The 22,991-nt window shown below is 49.0% G+C and overlaps 2 protein-coding genes across 5 annotated transcripts in view; one reads left to right on the top strand and one right to left on the bottom strand.

The window, feature by feature from the left end:
• Sema1a (semaphorin 1a) overlaps window positions 1-14,467 on the bottom strand; it is a 137,696-nt gene extending 123,229 nt beyond the window's left edge. For 2 of the 4 annotated variants that reach the window (XM_050188206.3, XM_050188208.3), the window contains exon 1: window positions 14,175-14,467. The gene's annotated coding sequence lies outside the window, so the exon portion shown is untranslated. The remainder of the gene's footprint in view (window positions 1-14,174) is intronic. The other 2 variants (XM_050188209.3, XM_050188210.3) reach the window with 1 other exon arrangement.
• A 268-nt stretch (window positions 14,468-14,735) lies between these two features.
• Window positions 14,736-21,860, top strand: LOC126541927 (uncharacterized). Its single transcript, XM_072286489.1, has 4 exons — window positions 14,736-17,074; window positions 17,169-17,345; window positions 17,506-17,626; window positions 17,770-21,860. The coding sequence occupies exons 1-4, from the start codon at window positions 16,872-16,874 to the stop codon at window positions 18,715-18,717; spliced, it is 1,449 nt and encodes a 482-aa protein (XP_072142590.1). The 5' UTR covers window positions 14,736-16,871; the 3' UTR covers window positions 18,718-21,860.
• The last annotated feature ends 1,131 nt before the right edge of the window (window positions 21,861-22,991 follow it).

The following is a 22,991-nucleotide window of genomic DNA, read 5'->3' as shown; positions in this document are numbered from 1 at the left end:
CCGCAATCCAAGTGGGGCTGCGGGCTCTCCTTTGGATCTTTTCCGAAACGAACAAAAGTACAAGTCTTTACGCACAGCTAGCGTGAAACTGACAAGCGCGGTGGGAACGCCGCTGTCGTCTATACTTCTCGCTTTTCGCAACGATGAACGTCCACCAATTACATCTCCATCCTCGTTGAACCGAGGTAAACGCCGAAAGCCGCGGCCCGAATCGCGATCTAGCTTCGGTAAGCTACATTTCGTGATTGCCGTCGTTAGAAAAAAAGAAGGCAAAGAAAAATAAAATTCGCTGGTAACACGGCCACAGAAAAGCAAATTATACAAGACTCATGCCGCGGACTGCGCCGAACGTGACAGGGCCATATATCTGCTCTGCAAGACTAGGCGTCTGTCAGCGCAACCCATTTTTACGACTTGTACTTTGTAGCCTGCTGGGGCTTCTTGGCGCTTCCTAATAATTACCGCGCGTTGCAAGAATGACACGAGTACGAGACACGCTCATTTATAGCGCTTGGTCCACGATTAAGCGCACAACGCCGTGCGGACGTTGCCGTTGGGGCAGTGGTCGCCGCCGACGGGCGCTGTGCGTATAGCTGCATGCAAACAATTGCATCTCAGCACCTGCTTCGTTCATGGTATAAAGCTGAAGGAGAGAGAGAGAGAGAGAGAGAGAGAGAGAGAGAGAGAGAGAGAGAGGACGTATAAGAAGACGAATACGAAAGAAAGAACAGGAAAATGAAAGACATGGGCAAAGGCTGCCATCTATGATTTATGTCCCGCCAGCGTAGACGGAACACACACACACACACACACTATACACACATATATATATATATATATATATATATATATATATATATATATATATATATATATATATATATGTATATATATATATATATATATATATATATATATAAGTTTGCACTACTGCCGTAACAAACCCAAATGACGGAGCCTACGACAGGATGTCCCGAATTTCACAGTATTTCCTTGCATTCGGCCAATTCTTCTCACGAAACGGTCCGCAAGAATTCCCAGGGTGATTATTCGTTTACTGTTGAACGCAGCGTAATCCAAATTTCCAAAGTAAAAATAAGAATGTATAAAAATAATAACTAGCTTCCAAGACACGGTGCCGCAACCTATGACGTCACGAATAGGGGGAAGGAACGAGGAGTGCCGGTAATCCGTAGTGCGAGAATTGCCAGACGGCGTCGCCACCCGTCTCGCTTTTTTGTAATTTTTCCGGCGTAACGAGGCTCTCATCTCTCGCCCTATTCAGGCGGGTCGCACATTGGATCGTAATTCCCTAGCTGTTATCTTCCAAATCGGCCTAAAGAAAGAGCACAGATTACTTCAAATGCGCAGTGAAGATCGAGTGCCTGCAGCTCGTATATAGGAACTGAAATATCGCACTCACAGCGACGTCCTTGTATCAAGGAGGCTTTAAATTTTTTTTTAAACCTCCTTGCGTTGTATACACAACCTCGCGAGCAACATCCTGCATGCAGGCATCTAAGGAACGAAAGTGCGCGATTATAGGCGCGGGTCGGCCCGTAGCTTCATTTGCGCGTTCGCCGATGACACGGTCGTCGGCGTCTCTCCCTCTCTCCTCTGCCGCGCAGTAAATAATTATCTCCGCGGCATTTCTATTGCCGCTGCTGACATGGACGGACGAGACGAGGCTCCGCCAGGACGCGAAATCTCGAGCACGAATCAGAACACGAGGCGACACGAACACGAGGCGGCGGGCTCGTTTGTCACGCAGCCGCCACTTTCGTATAGCCGCGACAGAGATCGGCCGCATATACGCGGACCGATCGAGAGAAGGCCTCTCTCGACGAGCCCGTAGCCCGCACCGATCAAGCAGAAAAAGAAAAACGAGCTTTTGTGACGACGAGTCCGTGCGCGGAGCACCGGAGAAACTCCGCCGAAAGAGGCGAACGACACGGCGATATGTATACGCGAATAGCGAATGAGTACATCTGTGTTGTGCGTGTGTGTGTAGGGCGTAGCAAGAGGCAACGCACTCTCGGGCCGGGACCCGCGGCAGATACGTGATGGATAAACGGATGATGGATGACAGTTGCGACCGACCGACAGCACACACGGGCCGACGACGACGCTGGGAGCTTGTTGCTTCGACGCACGCGATACACTCCGCAGCGCCCCCCCCCCCCCCGGCGCGCCCCCCCCCATTCCCATTTTTGTTTTCTTTTTTGTTTGTGCACATCGTCATATTCTCTGTCTTTTCCTCGCAAGCATGCCTCGTCGCTACAAGGAAGGATCCACCCGGCAAATCGCTACCAGCAAGTCCGCTCCCCTTCAGCATCGGTGCCCCCATTTCCCGAACATATAGCAGAAAAAAAAAATAATGAGAAACATTGATCGTCGCGGCATAAGAGGAAACAGAAAGGAAGATAGACGAAACGAGGGGAAAGAAAATGTAGATAACGCGCTAGAGCGGCATATTTATCTCTCGACCTGTAATTGGTCGAGAGACAGCAGGAATCCCGCGGTTATAATACTCACGTCGCCGTACCGCCATCGGAATGCGCGTTTCTTCACTTGCGCAATGGGCGACTACAGGGAGTTGTACAGATCTCTATATAGGACGGGAGGCACAGCGTAGACAGCCAAGCTCATCTCTCGTGCAGCTCAGCAAACGGGAGCCGTTGCGAGCTGCGACTGGCTCCGGCTACGGCAGAAATGCTATATTGCCAAATAGAACAGCGGCGCGCGGGAAAGCACTCAACAGCAAAAAAGAAAAAGACGCGCGGCGAACGATGTGTCGAAGGCGCCTGCAGCATGCACCATGCGTGCGTGCTCGCACGCAACTATAGCGTAGTGCCAAATAAGGAAGAACGTCTCGGGAAAGTCCGCAGGAGACGAAGGCCGGAAAAGGGCGCTCAAACCGCCGCCCCGGGCGTGTCAAAGTCGTCTTTCCGCCCGACTATCCCTGCCCACTTTCTGCGTAAGACATTCCATATGTCGACGACAGGCTATCGAGAGTGTTTACAAGACGGGCACGGAAGTTTGGTCGAGTCTTTAAGAAGCCTCTTAGCGGAGAGAGAGAGAGAGAGAGAGAGAGAGAGAGAGAGAGACGTTTTCTGGACAACCGATTGACCGCTGCTGAGATGCTGCGCCTACTACTATTACTACTCGTGGATGAATGAGAGGAAGACGCAAGCAGGGGCAAAATAGAAACCACACGCGCACACAGAACGGCGCCTGCAATATGTCAAGCAGCTTCGCCCAGAAATGCTAAGGAGAAAGCTGGGGGGGGGGGGAGGGGGGGGGCTGAAAGAGAGAGACATTTACGAGTTTCACCAGACTCATTCTTTTTTTTTTTATTCGGTTACGTTTGCCGCCCCTCCTAGCCAGCTGTCTTGCGTATTCGCGTCTCCACGGCCCCACAGCGGCACCAGAAGGCTGCCGCCGCTTAGCGCGCTCACCGCGCGCCACTTCTGGGGGATCCCAGAGCTTGACGGAGATACGACCCTCCGCTGCTGCAGCAGCCGCAGCAGCAAACGACGCCGCTAGAAGAGTTTCGCAACAGCGGCCCTGCGGCAGGGAAGCGCAGATGCGGAAAAGAGGGGCGCGACCCCGAATCCATGCGATGCCACGTGTGTGGCTGCCGCCGGTGCTTACGGCGGCGGAGCCGATGCACCGGGGCCAGTTGTCAGCACAATACGGAGCCATCCATCAGCGACGTTCAAGCAGGCACTCAAGGACGCCGCTCGCGGCAGCATCTCTTTTAGGCCTTCTCGTTCTCTCCCTCTTGCGTTTCCCACTGCGTCTCTTCCTTCAGCCCCTCGAACCAGGCAGCCGCTCACGCGCCTTTAACCGGACGCAGAGCGAGTCAGCCCCGAGCGCTGTTGACATCTGTTCTCCGTTCGTTTACTCGGCGGCCGTAATTCACGGCCGGAGGAGGCTCGCCGATGAGAGGGAGCGGTCGTTGACCCTTACGGGCGCGTGCGTGGCACGCGCTCGCTGTCAAGATCAAAGGGTACGACGACACACCCCTGGGTTCGCGCAGCCGGCTGCGAGTCACGGCACGAAGCGTCGTACACGTGCACTCTGATGGGTTGGTGCACCGGCATTCGTTTCGGGCCGTAGCACCTGGAAGTGGTTCTTCCGAGCAGCGGCGGACTATCTGCTACGCCTTCTACTAATGGTGAATGGCCTACGCCGTTTGCTAATGGCGGAAGGCCAATGGTCGACTCGGAGTAGCTTTCCGTGGGTTTTGGAGCTCCACCAGCGAGATCGTACAGTCCGCCACACGCTCGCCTATAGAGCGCCCGACCACCGCGCCGAAAGCCAGAAGTGCTACCAAAGTAGCGGACTATACAGCTTCGGGATAGCGCGCTGAAAGCTGCGTTACTTTACGTGCCTAGGCGACTACATATACAGCTGCTCACTAGCATAGTCTTTCAAACAAAGGAACAACGCAAGAATACAGCTTTCTTCGGCTCGCCGCGCACTACTCAGATGCTCTATATATACATGCAAGAGTGCAATACCGAAACTGCCTTTTAAGGCCGGACCTGGTTGCTTCAAATGCACAATCTAGGCATGCAGTACAGTCCGCCGAACATGCGTTGTCACTTGCGAGAAGAAGACATAAGAAAAGAAAGGTGAAGACTACCCTTGTAAAGTGAGCTTGCAATGTCATTAACCTCCAACCTGTGCGATTGGCCACGAGGAACAGCGACGGAGCAAAGACAAACAATGCGAAACGGCGTGTTGTGGCAGACATCCGGATCTCCGGTATACAACTTTGAGATTTAATATGCGCTAAAATAAACGTTACCGTAAGCGACTTTGCATGGCGCCGGCATATATCGACTGCGGCAATCACGTGCGGAGGAGCTCCCCCGTGGAACAATGGCTCCAGGCACCGCTTATTTCAGTAAAAGCAGTAGGCCTGCGCCTGCCACACTTCGAATTACATGGCGGTGACCACCCAGCTTCACGTGGAATAGCGCACATAGTGCAGGAAATTATACAGCGCAGCGCGCGTACGTGCGTCGTTGTTTCCTTACACGCCATGTTGCCAGTGCTGTATGCATCTGTACCAATAGAAAACCCCAAATTAGCACTTTGGTTGATATACGATGCAGACGACGTCTGCGTCATCTGCGTCGACATTCTGCGTAGCCTCACTCTTGATTTCCGTCTGCCAACACTAATGGCCAGCGGCACGCAGACGCATGACGTATATACGCGGGCTCTATACCAGGAAGATGGCTGCGCTGAACTGGAAACAAGATGGGCGACCTTGCCAGAAAAAAAATCGGGGGCGAACGAAGATAGATACTCGCAGTGCGACTGCCACCCATGCAGGCGCGGACCCCACCCACCAGTACAATATACAACATACAATGTAAGTCCAATATAGAATGACATCGTACAGCCGATTTCCAGCGTGCTATACACTAATACGTGTCCCCGTGACCAGGAGATTCCCTCGCCTCGGGAATCCAGGAGCGTGACGAATGCGCCAAAGATGAGAAAGACCGACAGATCGGAAGTCAAGCGCGGAAATGAGTCGTGACGGGGGGGGGGTTGGGGGTGTTGGCTTTTTCATGGACGGCTTCCGCAGGGAACGCGTATGCGATGCCCGACAACACACGGACCGACAACCGACCCAGGGCGGCAGCAGCAGCAGCAGCTATCGACGCTTCGTCGGCAAACGGGAAGCAATTAAAGAAATGTCGAAGGGCGACCGAATAGCCGAGGCTGGCGTCGTCGTGATTCAAAGCTTGTGCGCACGGTGTATTGACGAGCGCGCCGCCGTCACGTCACGTACGTCCTCGTCACGTATAGCAGCGGTATCAGCAACGGCAGAGTATAGGCGCTCCAGGGGATCTTTCGATGGAGACCTTGAAAGTCAATACGGGTCGAATCCAATGCGGCTCGCGCCCTGCACCGTGTTCGATGCATTTTTGATCTCTCTCTCTCTTTTCTACTTTCCATCACTGGTTCACATTGTATCAGAGCACATCAGAGCAATCAGCGTATCAGAGCATTGTATCAATCCACATTGTATCAGAGCACATCAGAGCAATCAGCGTATCAGAGCATTGTATCAATCCACATTGCATTCAGAGCACAGCCGAAAGGGACCGGGTGTGCGTTTGCATGGTCGATCTCTCCCTCTCTTCCACTCCTTTCGATGAGAATCAGGCGCCCCGGAGTGAGGCTTACTACAAGTTATTCCAAATATACGCACACAGAAGCCTTTCTGGGCCCACCCACACCCTGAAAGAAGGAAGGAAAGAAAGAAAGAAGGAAAGAAAATACTGTCGGCGAGGTCCATGATCGAACCTATAGCTGTTGGTAGTGCAGGTGGTAGTGGTAGGTGGTAGTGCAAAGACAAGCGAGAGATTGAAAGGTGAAATTAAATGCGCAAGGGTTGGCAGTCGTTTATGACCACGTTTGAGCCGTCAGCTCCGAGAGTGCCTTCCCTTCCACCTCAGACCCGGAGGAACATGAAAGAAGAAGACTGTTCAAAAGCCTTATTGAAAAGTGCTTCAAACCGAAGTATTTTTTCCCTATCACCTCATGTTGTACCATTTCTTGACCATCCGACAATATAATGTTCGCGGAGAGGAGTTAAACCGGCGCTAAAACAGTTTCCAACATTTTCATGCAAGCAAATCAACGTCATCGCATTGCCTCGGTATATACCGCGGATTCAGATGACAATTCCTTCCGTTCATCTGTCTCGACTTAAACGCGGCAATCTGCGGTAATAATACGCCTATACGCTCGTTGCTGAGCGAATTCCAATCACAGTGTACCCGCTCAACTACGTAGCTCTGCACACTACACCCGCGTGTTGCTTTCCTGAATGAAAATACCGCGAACGAGCAAAGCTTTTTCCGAAAACTTAATCGGGACAACAACAACAACAACAACAACGACGACGACGACAACAACAACACACAAACAGACCCCACGCGAACAATTTGCGCCCGCACTGTTTACAGCGGGCGCGCGCCGCTTCTAGACCCACGGTCATCACGCGAAAAACTGAGTGTCTGCAAATGGTTTCGGAAGAAGCAGATAATAAATTCGCTTACCGTACATTACGTAATCCCCGCGGCACTGCGCGTGCGACTAATTACTGCGCGCAAACACGTGGTGCACGAACGCGCCGCGACCTGGGACCTTCCATGAGCAGAACAAACAAACAAACAAACAAACAAACAAACAATTACAGAGACGATCGGTGAACTGCAGGAACCATCGTTAAACTTGCGGAGGTACGGCGTACGCCGCCCTGCGCAACAGGAGGAATTACGACACCGTATACACGAGAAACGGCGTGTATATAGACTCATTTTCCGGGCCAACGGTTGCGCAACACCGCACGCGTCGCATTACGTAGGTCCTGATTGCAGCAGGCATAACGCAACTCAGTGATAACGCTGCAGTCTTTGCTCTGCGAAAGCAGTATACAGTGCGCAGGACGGCGCAATGACGACCTGACCAGTAGTCACCGCTGTTGTTGCTACAGTCCTGTTCTTCCCCGGGCGGTAATAGAGTTTTCAACTTCGTCTACAATGACCATCTATAACATACGCCCGCGTGTCCCTCGAAAAAAATAAATCAATAAGTAAAAACAAGAAAGAAAATGGTTTTCAGTGAAATCGTAGCGAGCAAGTTCGTCCGGCGTTACATCTCTCTCAATTACGCTCAGCGCAGACTCATTACTGAGAAATTGGGCAAGATGCGACGGGATGCTATATGAAGCCTTAATTGAAACGAATGGGGGTAGGTACTCGCTCACAGACTATATACGCAACGTCCTACGCTTCGTTTATTTATTTGTCTTTCCTTTTTCTTGAAAGAGCTATCTGTTGAACAAGTGTCTCAAAATCGGTTTGCTCGTCTCGTCCAGCCGGGCGCAGTTTTGCAGCTGGGAATGGGAAGAAAAAAAAAAAAAAGAAAAAAGAAAGAAAGAGCGAGAGCTCGGTTGAACTATGACGAAATCAAGCGGTCCCACTGAAAAGTTCAACAGAAGATAATTATATAGCGACGGATGGTGGGAATGTCGGATATATAGAGTGACGGTAACGCAGTAGAAGGAAACACTGGCAAATAAAGGGCTATTCGAGCAATGCAAGTTTCTTATAACGAAGGTTGCGCCAGAAATGACGACAAGCCAGCCACTCAATTATATGGAACGTTCTCGCGCAGCGTATACCCGCTACCTCCCCTGAAAGTAAATAGAGTTTGAGCCGTGCCGCAGTGTCCCGTACGGCAACTTTTCCTATCCAACATGCATCACGGAGCAACTACAAGGCGGGAGATTAATGAATTAACTCACGCGGCTGACACGAAAGCGATCGAGGCAAAACCAAATCTCCACAAAACTGTATTGTTTAATAACACATTTAACTAACGCAATGGCTTTCAACATGAGCAGCACAGTGTTACGCAGCGGCGTGAAGCCCGAAAGCGATGCTTTTGGCGTGTCTGCGTGAACGTCGATACATTGCGCCGGCTTGTCACCACTCCACGTAATGCCTTAACCCTTAGCTCAATAATCAGAACGGTTTATTCCACAACTTATCGCCCCTGTAACGCACCAATAGAGAGAGAGAGAGAGAGAGAGAGAGAGAGGGAAGCGGCTGGGCGGTTAACCAGCATGACATCCGATTTGCTACACTGCACTGGAGAAAGTGGATGAGGGAGAAAAAGAAAAGGCAAAAGGAGAGAATTCATGTGCAGAGTTATAGACACAGGGCGTTATAAGCGTCTTCTTCCGTCGGCTGATGGTTAACGAAAGACGGACAAATTGTGCATCGTCAGGCAACTGGCGAGTGCATAACAGCATGACTACAAGAGAGAGAGAGAGAGAGAGAGAGAGATACAGCTACGTTCACCACAGGATGTATCTCCGGTTGGCTACCCTGCACTAAAGAAAGGGAACGCTGGGCAACCGTTCACGAAGCCGGGTTCACTTGTCTCAAGTTCTCAACAGACTTCAGCGCCAGCGACTCTGGAGGCAGCTGTTGCGTTATAGTAACGAATAGTATCGGATTACGCCATAGACTCAGCATAAGACAGACCCGCGTTATACGCTGCGTGAAAGCGTGTTCTGTGTCGAGACTGTGTGACACTGCGGCAGACTGTGTGTGACGTAACGTGTCTCGAATGGTTCCTCTTGACCGCCACGCAAGAACATACTATATTATAACGCTCTTGACCTAGGGCCCTGTACAACGTAAAACTATTCGAATCTGTTCTTATTCCAATCTCCTGACGCCAAACTTACGTAAACGCCGACGCAAGCATTGGGCGGTGACCCGCAGCGCTGCCTGAAAAGTTCAATTAAACATTGTTTGCATTCGCAACGAATAACATTGCCTACATTTTTGCCAATCGTGGAGGGCTGATTGCAGTATTGTAATAGAACATTTTGGAATGTATTTACAGCGGCACTTCTTTCTCCTGGCTGCCTGCTGCCTTTTGGATCTTCTGGTTATTAGGACCAGTCAAGTTGCTTTTTTTTGTCGCAACTTTTTTTTCCTAATGCCTTGGCACTTGTGCCACTTGTTTTCATGAATAGTTGCCGAACTGCGACACGCAGCCGGCTGGCTGCCCGACAGCGGCCATGACGCAGACAATCTCAATATGGCCCACCCTCTGGACTCCATCCAACCGAGTTCCACGGACGGCGCACAAGAGCGCTGCCTACAGCAACCGGGACTGAGCCCTTGCTCAATAAGCTGCAGAGCAGTCAGATGAACGACTAACGGATCGCGTCATCCGCGCTACTGTTTTAATTTTGCTCCCCGTAACCATGGGCGCAGTCTTTGAGCTGAGGAGCTGAAGCAGCCGCGCGTAACCAGCTTATGCTCCTCCAGTGTCCCATCGATCCAGCAGGCGATCAAATTAGCCATTCCAATAGCTATGCTGTTACCGCTAAGGTTTTCCGCCGCTGACCTTTGCGATTTCCTGGAAGCAATTGGTGGTTCTCTGACGGCCGTGACGAATACTGCAGCATACTTCTACATACCTTAAATAATCAACTAAATGACACTGCAATTCACCATAAATACCTTTGTGTGTGTTTTGTTCAGAGACAGTCCCTGGCATCCGTTCTAGCGCACCTTGACACTAGACCATTGTCCCTCGACACGATTTTCACATGCCGCCGACAGAAGACATCGCAGCTGAAGGCGACGAAGGGACTACTTCGGTTTTTGAAAGAGACGGGATAGGACAAGCGGCTGTGACAGTGATATCACGTACCACGCCAGTGTGATGGACTCTAACGGACGATGTGTGTGTGCTGTGCTATGTGCTCTCTCCCTCCCCCATCTTTCATCCCCCATGCCGCTCCCATGTGCAGGGTAGCAAACCGGTTAAGCTAAACTGGTTAACCTCCTTGCCTTTCCTTCTCCACTTCTTCCTTCCTTCCTTGGAACTTCACAAACACCCTTGGAAAACATTATTTAGTACAACTTAAACATCTTTGGCGGTATGTTGTGCTCCTTGTTAAGGTACTTTTTTAAGGTACTTCGACAGGAGTTGACTGGCTGCAAATGGCATACGCCAAAGAAGGTGAAGGCGAAAGCCTGCGCGCTCAAGAGGCATCCCTTAAATTACTTGACATTCTCATTCGAATGCGTTGTTACTTCTTATTGCTTGTTTTCTGCCACCAAAGGTAGTGGGTTCGAGTGCCTTAATTAAAGCTACCTTAATAACTTCGCCCTAATTAACACCAATGGTGATGGGTTGGAACGCCTTAACTCTATATTAATTAAATGCATTTTTTACGTGATTAGTGGTATCGATGTGGAAGTAGGCGATGATGTAGGTATCGATGTAGGCGACAACGATTGCGCGAGAAGTGCCACGAGCTCTCCGATTTTCTGTACTTCACAACGTGACCTAGAATCTAAGATCTAAGGCTTTCGCCTTAACGTATATTGGCACGTTAAGCGTTTGACCAATCTCAAATGTACTGGCATTTTACGAACTACCATCGTGACGGCTTCGTTTTACAAGCTTCAATTATGGAGAACCTTGTTTTGTTTGTACAATGTCTAGTATTTGAAATGTATCTTGGAAGTAACGAAATACTTTTCTCAGTATATATTTTGTAATCTAATTAGGCAACTTTCGGAATTTAGCTATACTTGGTACTCCCCTGAACAAAGTTCCTGCTTAGCATTTAGTATCGTGATTTTTTTTTTTTTAGTATCCTCTCGACGTGTGCACTTATATGCAGTGGCGGGCCCGTATTCAAGAAGCTGTCTATCGCGTGAGGGCTGTTCTTAACGACTCGCCCATCGTCGCGGCGATCTTATCGTTATCGCACTGACCGCTGTCCCGAATGGCCAGCGCCTGCAGAAGACCGACCACTGAGGAAGAAACGTTGGTAAGCACGGGGCGCTTTCGCGTGAATATAACGGACCCTGCTTTCTGCAGGGCACAACGTATGTGCGTAAAGACTCACGAATGAACCGTCATACGGTTCCACTAACAGATTCAATCAATCATTTTTACCATTAACGGTTGAAGAACCGAACAAACTACCAGATGAAATTGGCAGCGAATGCAGCCCCCTGAAGCTCGATGAAGTATTGACAGTTCATTTGGGAATCTAATACTTCACCGTTACGCCACTTATGTCCGTCTATATCTTATATACGCCTATAGTTGCTTTACACATTCACGCAGCCAGTTTCGACATATCTTCAATTCCTCGATTTCCCCGGCTCCTTTAAGGGGTAGCTAATATGATGATTACTATGGTAATGGGATACAATCCGTACGCACGCTATGCTGGTCCCCGAAAGATGAAATGCAACTGCACGAGAAAAATCGAAGTAGCTTCGCACATGCACGATAGAGAGCTGATTGAACGACCTTTTGTCGTCAGGAGAGCCATCGGACACGCCCACTTGCGCCGCGCTTTCGAGCGTTGCCCGACGAGCATTTGGTTTCCCGACATGTTAATCTGCAGCTTCTTTTCTTTTTTCATTTATACCTTTCTAAACGTATGTTACTTACGTAGAAATACTAATAAAAAAAGCGGCAAGCGCTGCTTCTCTCGTTAGATTAGCAGTTGAGAGCGAACCTGATATTATGCAAGCGCTTAAATTTTAAAGCATGTTCACAGAAACAACCTTTCAATCCCTCCCCCCCCCCCCCCCCCATCCGAAACTTATGATGTTTGGTAGTGTTCGCCGTCAACAATTTACTCCACCATGAAGTGTGCGGATAAATTTGTCTTTTTCTTTGGTTGTCACTTTGCTTTCACTCCTCAGTTGTGATGTAACACACACGCACACGCACCCGCGCGCGCACACACACACACACACACACACACACACACACACACACACACACACACACACACACACACACACACACACACACACACACACACACACACACACACACACACACACACACACACACACACACACACACACACGCGCGGTCTCGTACTTCAATGACAATTCAAAATAAGTGCTGTCAAACGTGACCACCAAGCAGTCTCCAGTCTGCTTCTATAGTGCGAACCTCTTATTTTTCATGCTGCGCACTTACTCAGGCCAGCCAGCCAACCGAGGTAACCTCAACCTTACGTGCCAGCTACGGGCACACCGTTGGAAGTCGGTTAAACCAGACAATGTAGTTTTTGCAACTGCGACCTGAAAGTGTATCCACGAACCGTAGCGCCGATCTCCCGAAGGATACAAATTGCTTCTGAGACGGCAATCTATAGCGGAAGGCGCACAGTCGCCGTCAGTATATAGCTCCTCTCAAGCCACCCAGGAGATCACAGAGCGAACTTCCACGTCTTTACTTATTCATTGCACACAGACCAGAGCGTCACTACTATACGATCAATTGTTCTCTTTGCTCCCTCAGCGCTTGTCGCAATAAAGTCTGCGTGAATAACGCATCTCACTGGCGCAGCGGCGTCACCCCCGCCCGCCTTTTCCCTCTTCCGCGGTGGCCCGGTCGTCACGCGGTTATGCGAAGCATGAGTGACGATTTTAACAAGCGTTTACACTAATAATTATTTGTCCACTGTCCCAGCAGTATTAAACGCGGACCCAGAGTAACGTTGCCTTCAGAGATGCTGAACGTACGGGTCGCCTGCCAAAGAACGAACGAGACGGTTGCTGTCAAAAGCTCATTCGCCGAAACGAAACGTAAACATTAAACAAGCAACCGTCTAAATAAACCGTAGCGACTGTCTCATGCCGTCATCAAGAGGTCACAAGAAATGGGGGGGGGGGGGGGCGACTAAGAACAAGTGAAATATATGCTGGCAAGACTTTATGAAGCGAGAAATTTAGTAGCCACCGCGATCGAGGAGCGACGGAGCTGGGCGGGGCACTGGGCTCAACCACAAAGGCATCTATCTCACCTCGACGATGCTAGGAAGACTACATGAATGAACCGAGAGGTGGGTGTGGTCCACCCGGTTCGGCATAAACCAGACGAAGTAAAATTTTAATACGTCCCGAAATCCGGCGACTCGTCGAAACTGCAGCGACGAGTCTTCAGCGCCCGTCAGCCAACCGTCCACTACATTCCAATCCGGTAACAGCGGATTCCAGCTTCAGCGAACTGCTCCTCGTCTTCTCTAATCCAATCACGAGCTAATGGGAGCGGGCCAGCTTTTGCGCTCGAGAGAATTTCCGGTCTCGCGTAAAAGCGTAAAACCTGCGTGGACGGCGATGCACTGGACGTTTAAAACAATTGGAAAGGTGCGCTGCTCTAGCGTCGGTGCAGCATGCGATGCTTGAAAGAGCACGTCCGCTTCCGGGCGCGGCAGTGGACGGCCGGATGCAGAAACAAACGAGACATCACGCCCGCCGGTTCCCTCCTGGGCTCTTGTTTCTGGTTGTGGCCGCCGACGAGGGCAAGGGAGCCAAGGCGCACTCGGGACACGACCAGATGAGGCCCTCGCCCCCTTAGAGGTCTCCCCCCCCCAACGACAGGAGCCTTGTGCTATTCTAGACACCGACGCTCGCACGACGCTCAAAAGTGCCGCGAACGCTGGCAGCATCAGACACAACACTGGCACATGCATGCGCGACTCATTCGCCTGTCTGCAGACGATCGAGACGACGCAGACGCTTTTGACATGCCGGTCCGATGCCGCGCGGAGAAGCTGTTAGGCTTACCTCGAAGCGAATTCAAGGGGGGAGCTCCTTCGGAGGGGTGTTGTTGGAAGCAGTCGCGCACGCACGATACACTTGAAAAGCTCTACGACGTGTAAATCCAAGAGGCACGGCGTTCACACCCCGGATCCTCACGGGAACACACACAGCACGATCTTGTCGCGTCGCCAGAGAAGGGACTGATAACCCCCAGAACAATCTGTTTATCCTGAAGCCAACGCCATCGCCACAACGTCGTTCGCTGCCTGCGGCACAACGAACGTATACAACGGCCAGAGCGCGCTCCCCGAGTCGTTCGCCGCCAGCTACCTCTGCAATCCTCCTCCTTCTCTCACGAACGACGTCGCCATTGGTGCAAACAAAAATCACGTGACCCGTCCAGCGCGCACGCGCACTGCGCGCCGGCGCGAGGAAGGAGCGCGAGAGACGAGAGACGCGCGTGCGCGCGCATGAGGGCGAGCAGACGACGAAAAATGGCGACCTTCTGACTGAAGAAGAAAAGGGGCTGCTCTTATTTTCGGCCCCAGTCGGAATCTCCCCCACGGTTCCCAGCCCACCACTTGGAGCAGCGCAATAATTAGCGAAGACGCTCGCGTCAGAAGGCTTAATTGCTTTTGTCATTCGGCTGTGCTCGCGTTGCGGCCGCTTCGATCGTCTTTTGACGAACGTCCGGCACGGGAAGCAGGCAGCGCGCGTGCTTCGCTGCTTGTGCTGCTGTTTCTGCTGCAGCCGCAGCCGGGCAGCTGCCCGGGTCACTGGGCTCTCTCGCGGCGTTCCTGCCGGGTCGATCGATTGGGCCACCGGATTAGTTGGGAGAGCGAGGAGAGTTCGCCCCACGAACAACTGAGCATCGGAGCTGTTGGCGCGCCTCGACCGAGAGCGATCGCTTGGCTCGCTCTCCAGCCAAGCCGTCCCTGCTGGCGCTTGCGGAAAAAGTCGCGCCGAGAGAACTTGAGCGAGGCGCGGAATCTTTGATGACGTCGAAAGAGGGAGAGCAGCACTGCTCACCGCGGGAGTAGGAGGTGCCCTAATCGATTTCCAATTGTCTTCCCTCGCACTTGTACAGGAGTGAACGAGGTGATGTACGCGCTGTTTGATATCGTGGAGAAGCTTTCAGACTAGAGATAACGCGTCGTTTTCATCCCGATGGTGTGAAGAGACGGGCCAAAATGAGAACAGGGGATCGACGCCTGTTTTCCCAACTTGGGCGCGTGAAATGCTCTGTGGTGCAGATAAGAATGAAAAATGACACAACATTCCCTGTATAGGCCAGTGTCCCTAAGTGCGTCATGTTTTGAACGACCCACCGATTAGGCCGCGGCTGTCGCGTTCAAATGGAGGCGGAATGCAATAACTCTCGTATATCGAGATCCTGATGTCCATTAAATGATCCCATGCCACGCAGTTGGAGACTCTGGAAAACGTCAGTAGAACAAAAACAACAACAAAAAAAAAAAAAACGATCCTCTGAGCCTTCGAAGCACTGTGCCTCGACGAAGAGCGATGTCCGTTTCTGGTAGTTGGCAGTTCCTTAAGTGAACTTCTCAGAACACATTGAAGAGTTGTTAAGAAGTTCACTTGCAGTGCTTATATTATGTGACGCATATTGAATTATCGTCTACAATCATTTCCCGAATGAAGAATGATTTTCGAATCTGTGTCCGGTGTGCAAGGTACTTTAGTGCGCGTTGAGCTCTGGGAAACTTTTAACAACCTCTTCAAAATACTCTAGCCAAAATATTGTAACCTCATTCATGCCTCGTGAATTTTGGGAGACTGTGTCAAGAAAAAAATAAAACAGTGTCAGATTGTGTGGACAACAGTTACATATATGCTCGGGCTCTTCTTGGTGTCCCGGGGCAGTCTTCCTATAATGTTATTTCGGAAAAGCAAGCGGTGCATACTCATTTACAGGGCGAATATAGTTCGCAGTGCGCTGTGACTGCCGTACAAGCGGGCTTCACTGTACATTCACCCTGTGGCGAAAGTCGCTTCACGGAGACTGGGCAGATAAAAGCCGGGGAGGTGAATAAACCGAGTTGCTGCTGTTGGCTTGCTGCACTGAAGTGTGAACGGGAATATAGAGAAGAGGAGAAAGGAGAACGACATGAAAGTCAATGCCACCCACCAGAACGTTTAAAAGCGGTCGAACTGTCAGTTTATTTTCAATGGGACGCTAATTAGAAAAATAAGTTCAACCGAATGGTCAAATTACCTTTGTACCATACCGAACAACCAACCCTTACTGCGAGAAGAGAATTGATAAGGCAGAAAAATAATGCAAATACGAAAGTCAGGCTGCTATGCCTCCTTCATGTTTCCGCATCAACTCGCTGCGACGTCTGGGATTTTGACTGCACCCGCTCGCTACTACACTTTATCTGACAAGTGGTTTGCAGCAGTGTGGAAACTGCAAGACTCCTTATCCAATGGGCGTCTTGCGCTGGAGTTTGAGGTATAGTAGCGACGCCTGGTGGCGGCGAGAAACGTCATCTGGGTAGTACCAGCTTGGGTAGTATTGAGCACTGGCTGTGGCGAAGCACGTTTCCAGGCCGAGTTTTGCGTTGATTCGCACTTTTTTCTGCCCTGTTGCGAGTGCGAAAAGGCTCGTCACTCCTCACAGACCCCGCCGACCACGCTGCGAGCTGGCCGCAGCCTATAGTTTAACGAAAACGGACTCTCCGTGTGCCGTGGGACGTAATGCTGGAAGCAGAAGGAAGCGGCGACGCCGATTCGGAGAGACCTAGCTCAGCCTTGAAAAAACGTCACCGTCGTTACTGCTGCGTCGTGGGCTGCCATGAACAAGAAGGCCTGAATCCCAACATCAGATTCTACCGTTTTCCTTCAAGGCCTCATGAAACAGAGCGTCGGGCGTGCTGGATAACAGCAGTTCGTCGCGCTGGGTAAGCGAAACTTCGCGCCCTGCTGACTGCTTCGCCTGTCTTGAAGCTTGCTTGATTATCTGCGTCGCTAAAATTCGGTCTTTTGCACCTACAGTCCTGACGGCAAACCGTGGGAACCAGCGCCGAACACCAGGATATGCAGTCGCCACTTTGTGGGCAACGAGAAAAGCAATTCGGCCAGTCACCCCGTGTATGTTCCTACAGTCTTCTCCGCGGCCTACAACAGGCCTCTTCCGCCTGACTCTTCAAGTCACATGGAACGGTTTCAAAGGTAAGTGGGCCATTTTTTGATTACCATGTGGATGGGATCATCGGCTGCTGCTACCGTTGTGCTCTGTACAGCTTTCGGTGCGACGCTTCTCGGTGACTCTTGTTTTTCGTCTGCTGCAGTTAGGCGTCACATTTTAGAACTTCAATGGAATTTTTTTCAGGTCTTTCCAAACGTTTAGGTGGCAGATAAGGGGCATGAAGCCGAGTTACTGCGCTGCTGGGAGCAACGTTCCAGACATGCAAACTGCATCTGAGGAAACCTCCGACGCGAGAAGCGAAAATGTAAGTTGAAAATTTTTCTCCGCAGAACTGCTCGGCTTGGTGGTGTATAATTTTTGCGTTTCTGAACATTATCACTTCCTTCACATTACAAACCTGTAGCTACTGATGTCTTTACATTTTCGCACATTTTACTTACCATGCAGCCATCAACCCACACTGAGCAACAGAAGCCTGCAGAGTGTTCCGACTACACTGGAGCTCTTGCTGACCAGACAAGAGCAGACGTACATGGAAGCTTTCCTCCAGCATCAACTCGCGATGATGAAGACTGCCCCAGACCTCTGAAAGAGGATTTGACTTCTGCAGGTACCTCGCGACTTGAAACACCAGCCCAAACTGATGGCCAGCAGATGGTTACACGCGCGGTTGGACCGCACGCAAGGGCTTGCTACTTTGCTGGATATGCAAGCATTGTAAGTGCCCCTGATGCACTACGAAGTTTGTGTGGGGTGGACAGCAATCCGTTTTCTTTATTGCTTAGTCTTTTGCCAGCGGTCAAAGAAAGAACAACTGATGTAACGATTGAAAACAAACTTCTCATGTTTCTCATGAAAATGAAATTAGGAGTATCTTTTGTGGCCATTGGTGTCATGTTTGGGGTTCATGAGAGCACTGCCTGCCGTATCTTTTATACAGTTCTGAACACATTGGCAGAAGTAACAAAAGATTGGATTTATAAGCCCCCTACTGAAGGTATAAAACTTTCACAGCCCGAATGCTTCAAGAAAAATTATCCAGAGTGCACTTTGATCATTGACTGCACTAAAGTTAAAACCGAAACACCATCCGAAGTCAGGCAGCAGCACCTGCTGTTTTCTCCATCCAAGAGTTGCTACACACTAAAATTTTTAGTTGGAATTATCCCAAATGGAATGATTGTTTTTGCATCTGAGCCTTTCGGCGGACGCTGCTCTGATACACAAATCACTCTTGATTCTGTTTTTTTTTTTCACATCGTTGAACCGGGTGACATGATGTCGGCTGACAAAGGTTTTCCTGGTATCCGTACAGAGCTTGCTCACAAAGTAGTCATGGTCATGCCACCCTTTTCAGCTGGAAGTGGCGTCCCATTTTCTCCTGAAGAAATGTAGCGAACCTACAGCGTTGCATCTGTGCGCGTTCATGTTGAAAGGGTGATTCAAATAATTAAGCAGTACGGCATCCTGAAACATGACATCCCAATTTCGCTTATTTCGCCTATGACGGCGGTTTTCCATATGTGCTGTGTTTTGGCAAATCTTCAACCTCGCATAATTGCAATGACATCAGCACACTGACAAGAATGTGCCCTTTTAATTTGGAGTTCACCAGGTGTGGTCTGTTTCCCTGGATGCGTCAATGCATGAGACTTACAAGCTGCTCATATGCTGTGAAAGACGCTGTCGTGGAGGGCTGTGGATAAATTTTGACCATCTGTGGTTCTTTAATCTGCACTGATATTAAATCACAGACGGGTTTTCTTGCATTTTGCCTGTATTAAAATGCACCCACAACAGCAGGGATTCTGTTCCAGGGTCATCCAAATGGAAAAAAGATGCCTGAAGAGATAGTGTCCACATTATCTCTAATGATGCATACTCTTTCCTTGCATTGATATTAATGTGGACATGTATGGTGTTGTTACTGGCGTAATATTATTTTTTTTCTTCACTTGCAGTAGTATTCTGCATATTTTTTGTTTTCTGCCTCCCCAATACAATTTCAGACAATGTCACTGCGGGTATTATGGTAGATAAATAAATAAGCTGTGTGCATGCGGGAAGGTATGGCACATTAGTACACAGCACCACATCAACTTTGTTTTCACACTTGTCCTGGCCCAAGTTCATCGGATCAAACAAAAGAAGAACTAGCAGGATTGTTCTAACTCTGTAACATCAATGTTTTATCATGAGCTGATGCAATGGGACATGTTCAGTTACGGGGAATTAAGTGGTATGGGTGTGAGGGGGGGAGTTAGGAGACAGCCTGGGCTACCACAGCGCTCTTGACAGATTGCATCTCATATCTTCATATCTTTCGAGGGGTTTAAACAAATCATCACGCATCTAGTTGTAGAGCTGCTCTCAAATAATGGTCACCTCCGTGTAGATTTAGTGGCAGGTGACAGTGGACATTGTAATGTAGTTAACTCATCAATATTTGTATTCTTCACTAAAGAGCGCATGTGATGTCACTCTGTTGAGAACTATTTGCATGGTGTGTTACAGTGACATGTGCGACATCAGAGCATACATACCAGTGGGCTGTTTTATGTGTTACCATGGCATGAGGTTGCATGTTGTTCAATCATTGTGTCGGGTGGTCGTTGCTGTGACACCCTCGTCATTGTGAAAGTGAGGAAAGATTTAACAAAAGCCTACACTTCAAAACTGCAGGCATTGCATCTGTCTTGTAAGCTAGCTCCTGCATATGCACTGGCTCACTGCAAAGCATGACCCAACAGACTGTTCCAGCAGTGAATGTGGTAAAGTTCAACATGTAATAAAATGTTTATTTGAAAGCTTTGGCATATCTGTGCAACTCTTAGTGATGCAAAACTATAAATATCATAGCACAAATATTTCTCACTTACCTATACACTCGTGTAAATACTTGGCCTTTTCACTGCACAGCACATATTGTTTCAACGCTAGAAAAGCCAAGCAAGGTCTGTACAAACTTACTTCATCTTACAAGTGGTTAGCAGTGTCTTAGAAGCTACATGTGTGAGGTGACTGCTTGCCACGAGTGTACTCTAATCGCACACTCCTGAGCCAAGGTGACAAGTCCGCAAGCTGTTGCCATGTGCTTGCAGTTCCCACTCCACTGCAAGCTACCTGTGATATAAGAGGGGAAGTGAAAAAGTAAAGGCACTAGGGTTTCATAACACTGCTAGTATCCAGCGCTGAATTAGTGTCGTCTGCAACGCTTCTATGGAACGTCTCACTCTTATTCCCGCGTTAGTCGTTAGAGTGTAGCAGGCCGCTAAACATGGCAGCTCCATTTTCGGAAAGTGTGCTAGGTGGGTGCCAAGAGAATTGTCAGCGCAACATAAGGCACGAAGGTTGGACATCTCTCGTAAACATCTGGCTCGTTATCGTCGCGATGGAGATGAATTTTTACAGCGAATTGTTACTGTAGATGAAACTTGGGTGCATCATCACGAACCGGAAAGTAAAGCTGCGAGCATGGTTTGGAAACACTCATCACCAGAAGTTAAGAAATTTAAACGTCAACCATCAGCTGGTAAGATTATGCTTACACTATTCTGGGACATGGAAAGTGTGGTAGCCGTTCATGTCAATCCAAGAGGCGGAAGCGTGAACAGTGAGAACTGTTGTGATGTGTTGACAACTAAACTGAAAGCTGCAATCGGGTCAAAACGTCGTGGAAAACTGCAAAAAGGTGTCATCCTGCAGCAAGATAACGCTCGGCAACATTCTGCCAAACCGACGGCCCAAACAATAAAGGAGTTGGGATTTAAATTGCAGGAACACCCTCCATACAGTCCACACCTGGCTCCAAGTGGTTTTCATATGGTTGGACCATTGAAAGAAGCGCTCAGGGGAAGACGATTCGCAAGCGATGTGGAAGACATTGATGCGGTGCAAAATTGGTTACAGTTGCAACCAAAAAACTTCTTTTTCCGACGGAATAAAAAAAAACTTTGGGCCAACTGCGTTGAAGTGCAGGGAGGTAATGTAGAAAAATAATGTATGTTTCAGTTTTCTATCATTAGAATAAATGTGCCTTTTCTCAAAAGTCCCTTTATTTTTTGAATTCCCCCTTGTAATTATATGCAGCAAAGAACCTTAAACAAGGTGCTTAATATAGAAATTAAAATAAAAATGTTCGAGCCTGGGAAATGCCTCTGATAAAAAGTGCTCATCACACTCAACAACAATTGTGATAGTTTTCTTAGAGCTGTAAACAAAAAAAAAAAACACTGTGTTGTGTTTGTTACATACATTGTAATTTGCATTTGTGTGTAATACTGATGGCGCTTGTTCACTGGCAAGTGTCCATCTCTGAACACAATGTACTTGATGAAGCTTGCTTCCTTAGTGTGGTCGATAAGTACATCGTCTTTCCGGGAGTACGGGCACTTAATTTCCAGCAGAGTTGTCTGGTCTCCATACTTGAAAAGTCCGTCAGGGCTGGCACACAGCCGTGGTTGCTTCAGGTGCACAATGAGACCAACCTGCGGTCATATTGGTTGAGAGTTTGAAGTTGCGCAGATTATGCCACATTCCAAGTCGTTTATATATGACTGATATGAAGGTGTTTCAGTCTGCACTTCCCTTACAAAATTTTGACAATTTATTATGTATACCTTAAACAAGGGCATTATGTTGTTTCATCTTAAATGAAGAAATGTCGTAAAACCTTGCAACTTCAGACTGCAGGCCTACTTTTCACATTATATGAATATGTAGCATAACTGCATTTGGTAGTTCTGCGAAAAAAGTGACCAATATACTGAGGGTTTACACTGTAAGTGCTGCAAGGCAACCTATAATTAAGTTTATTGCCAGATATGATGGTAGCAGGCACATTAGTTTGGAAGTGGTTACTTGCTTTCAAAGTTAGCGTCTTTTATTTGATTACTTCTTTGCTGCTATACAGGGTGTTCAAAATTAAGCTTTACGGAATTCTTAGAAATCACCTGTGGCAGGTAGCATAATTCTTATCATTGAGCTGGGATATTCGATGAGGTGGACATTATAGCCCGAGAAATCGAAACACTCTTAGAATCATACGTTTAGCTTTCATGCAGTTGCCGACTTTCAAGCAGACGAAAAGCTCCTTTCTGATATAGCACTTCTCAGTGTTACAGCATAAATATGTACCCAACTGAAAATTTGCGGTGGTCATTGCATCTTCCATGCAGATTTTTTCCAGCATTACAAACATTCATGCAACTCACCACGTACCTGCAAAACAGGCCCTCCTATTTTCTGCTCAAGCTGTTCCCTGGCTGCAGCTTCCGTCTTTCGCCCTAAGGAAATAAAGGATTTAACAATATTTTTTTACATTGTTGTAAAATCAGCTAATTAGAATTTGCATGCTGCCTTCAGGTTACCGTGCATAGCGGCCTTCCCAAAGAAGGGCTTCCTGCGCTTAATCTGTTCGCCAAGAGAGTCCAATGATAGCCTTCTGGCGACAAGTGCATGGGCGATTGAACTTGACAGCCGGATCGCGCGTTCATTGTGCCACCTGTGTAAACAGTAGCCACGAAATACCGTATTTACTCGCGTAATGAACACATCCCCAAATTGGACGCGAAAAAAATCAGATTTCTTTTCCCTCGCGTAATGAGCCCCCCCAACTTTGCTACTGTGCCGTCCCACGATCGAACGGCCGTGCCATAGTTTTTCGGAGA

The sequence above is a fragment of the Dermacentor andersoni genome, chromosome 2 (assembly GCF_023375885.2).
Source record: "Dermacentor andersoni chromosome 2, qqDerAnde1_hic_scaffold, whole genome shotgun sequence".
Lineage (NCBI taxonomy): Eukaryota > Metazoa > Arthropoda > Arachnida > Ixodida > Ixodidae > Dermacentor > Dermacentor andersoni.
Note: the sequence above shows the minus strand (reverse complement) of the source record. Positions and strands in the feature narration are given on the sequence as shown.

Bases quoted from the DNA above. Each gene is read 5' to 3' on its own strand.
- LOC126541927 (XM_072286489.1), top strand. From the start codon at position 16,872: ATGCTGGAAGCAGAAGGAAGCGGCGACGCCGATTCGGAGAGACCTAGC. The intron at 17,075-17,168 runs GTAAGCGAAACT...TTGCACCTACAG, and splicing joins ACAGCAGTTCGTCGCGCTGG to TCCTGACGGCAAACCGTGGG. The intron at 17,346-17,505 runs GTAAGTGGGCCA...AATTTTTTTCAG, and splicing joins CACATGGAACGGTTTCAAAG to GTCTTTCCAAACGTTTAGGT.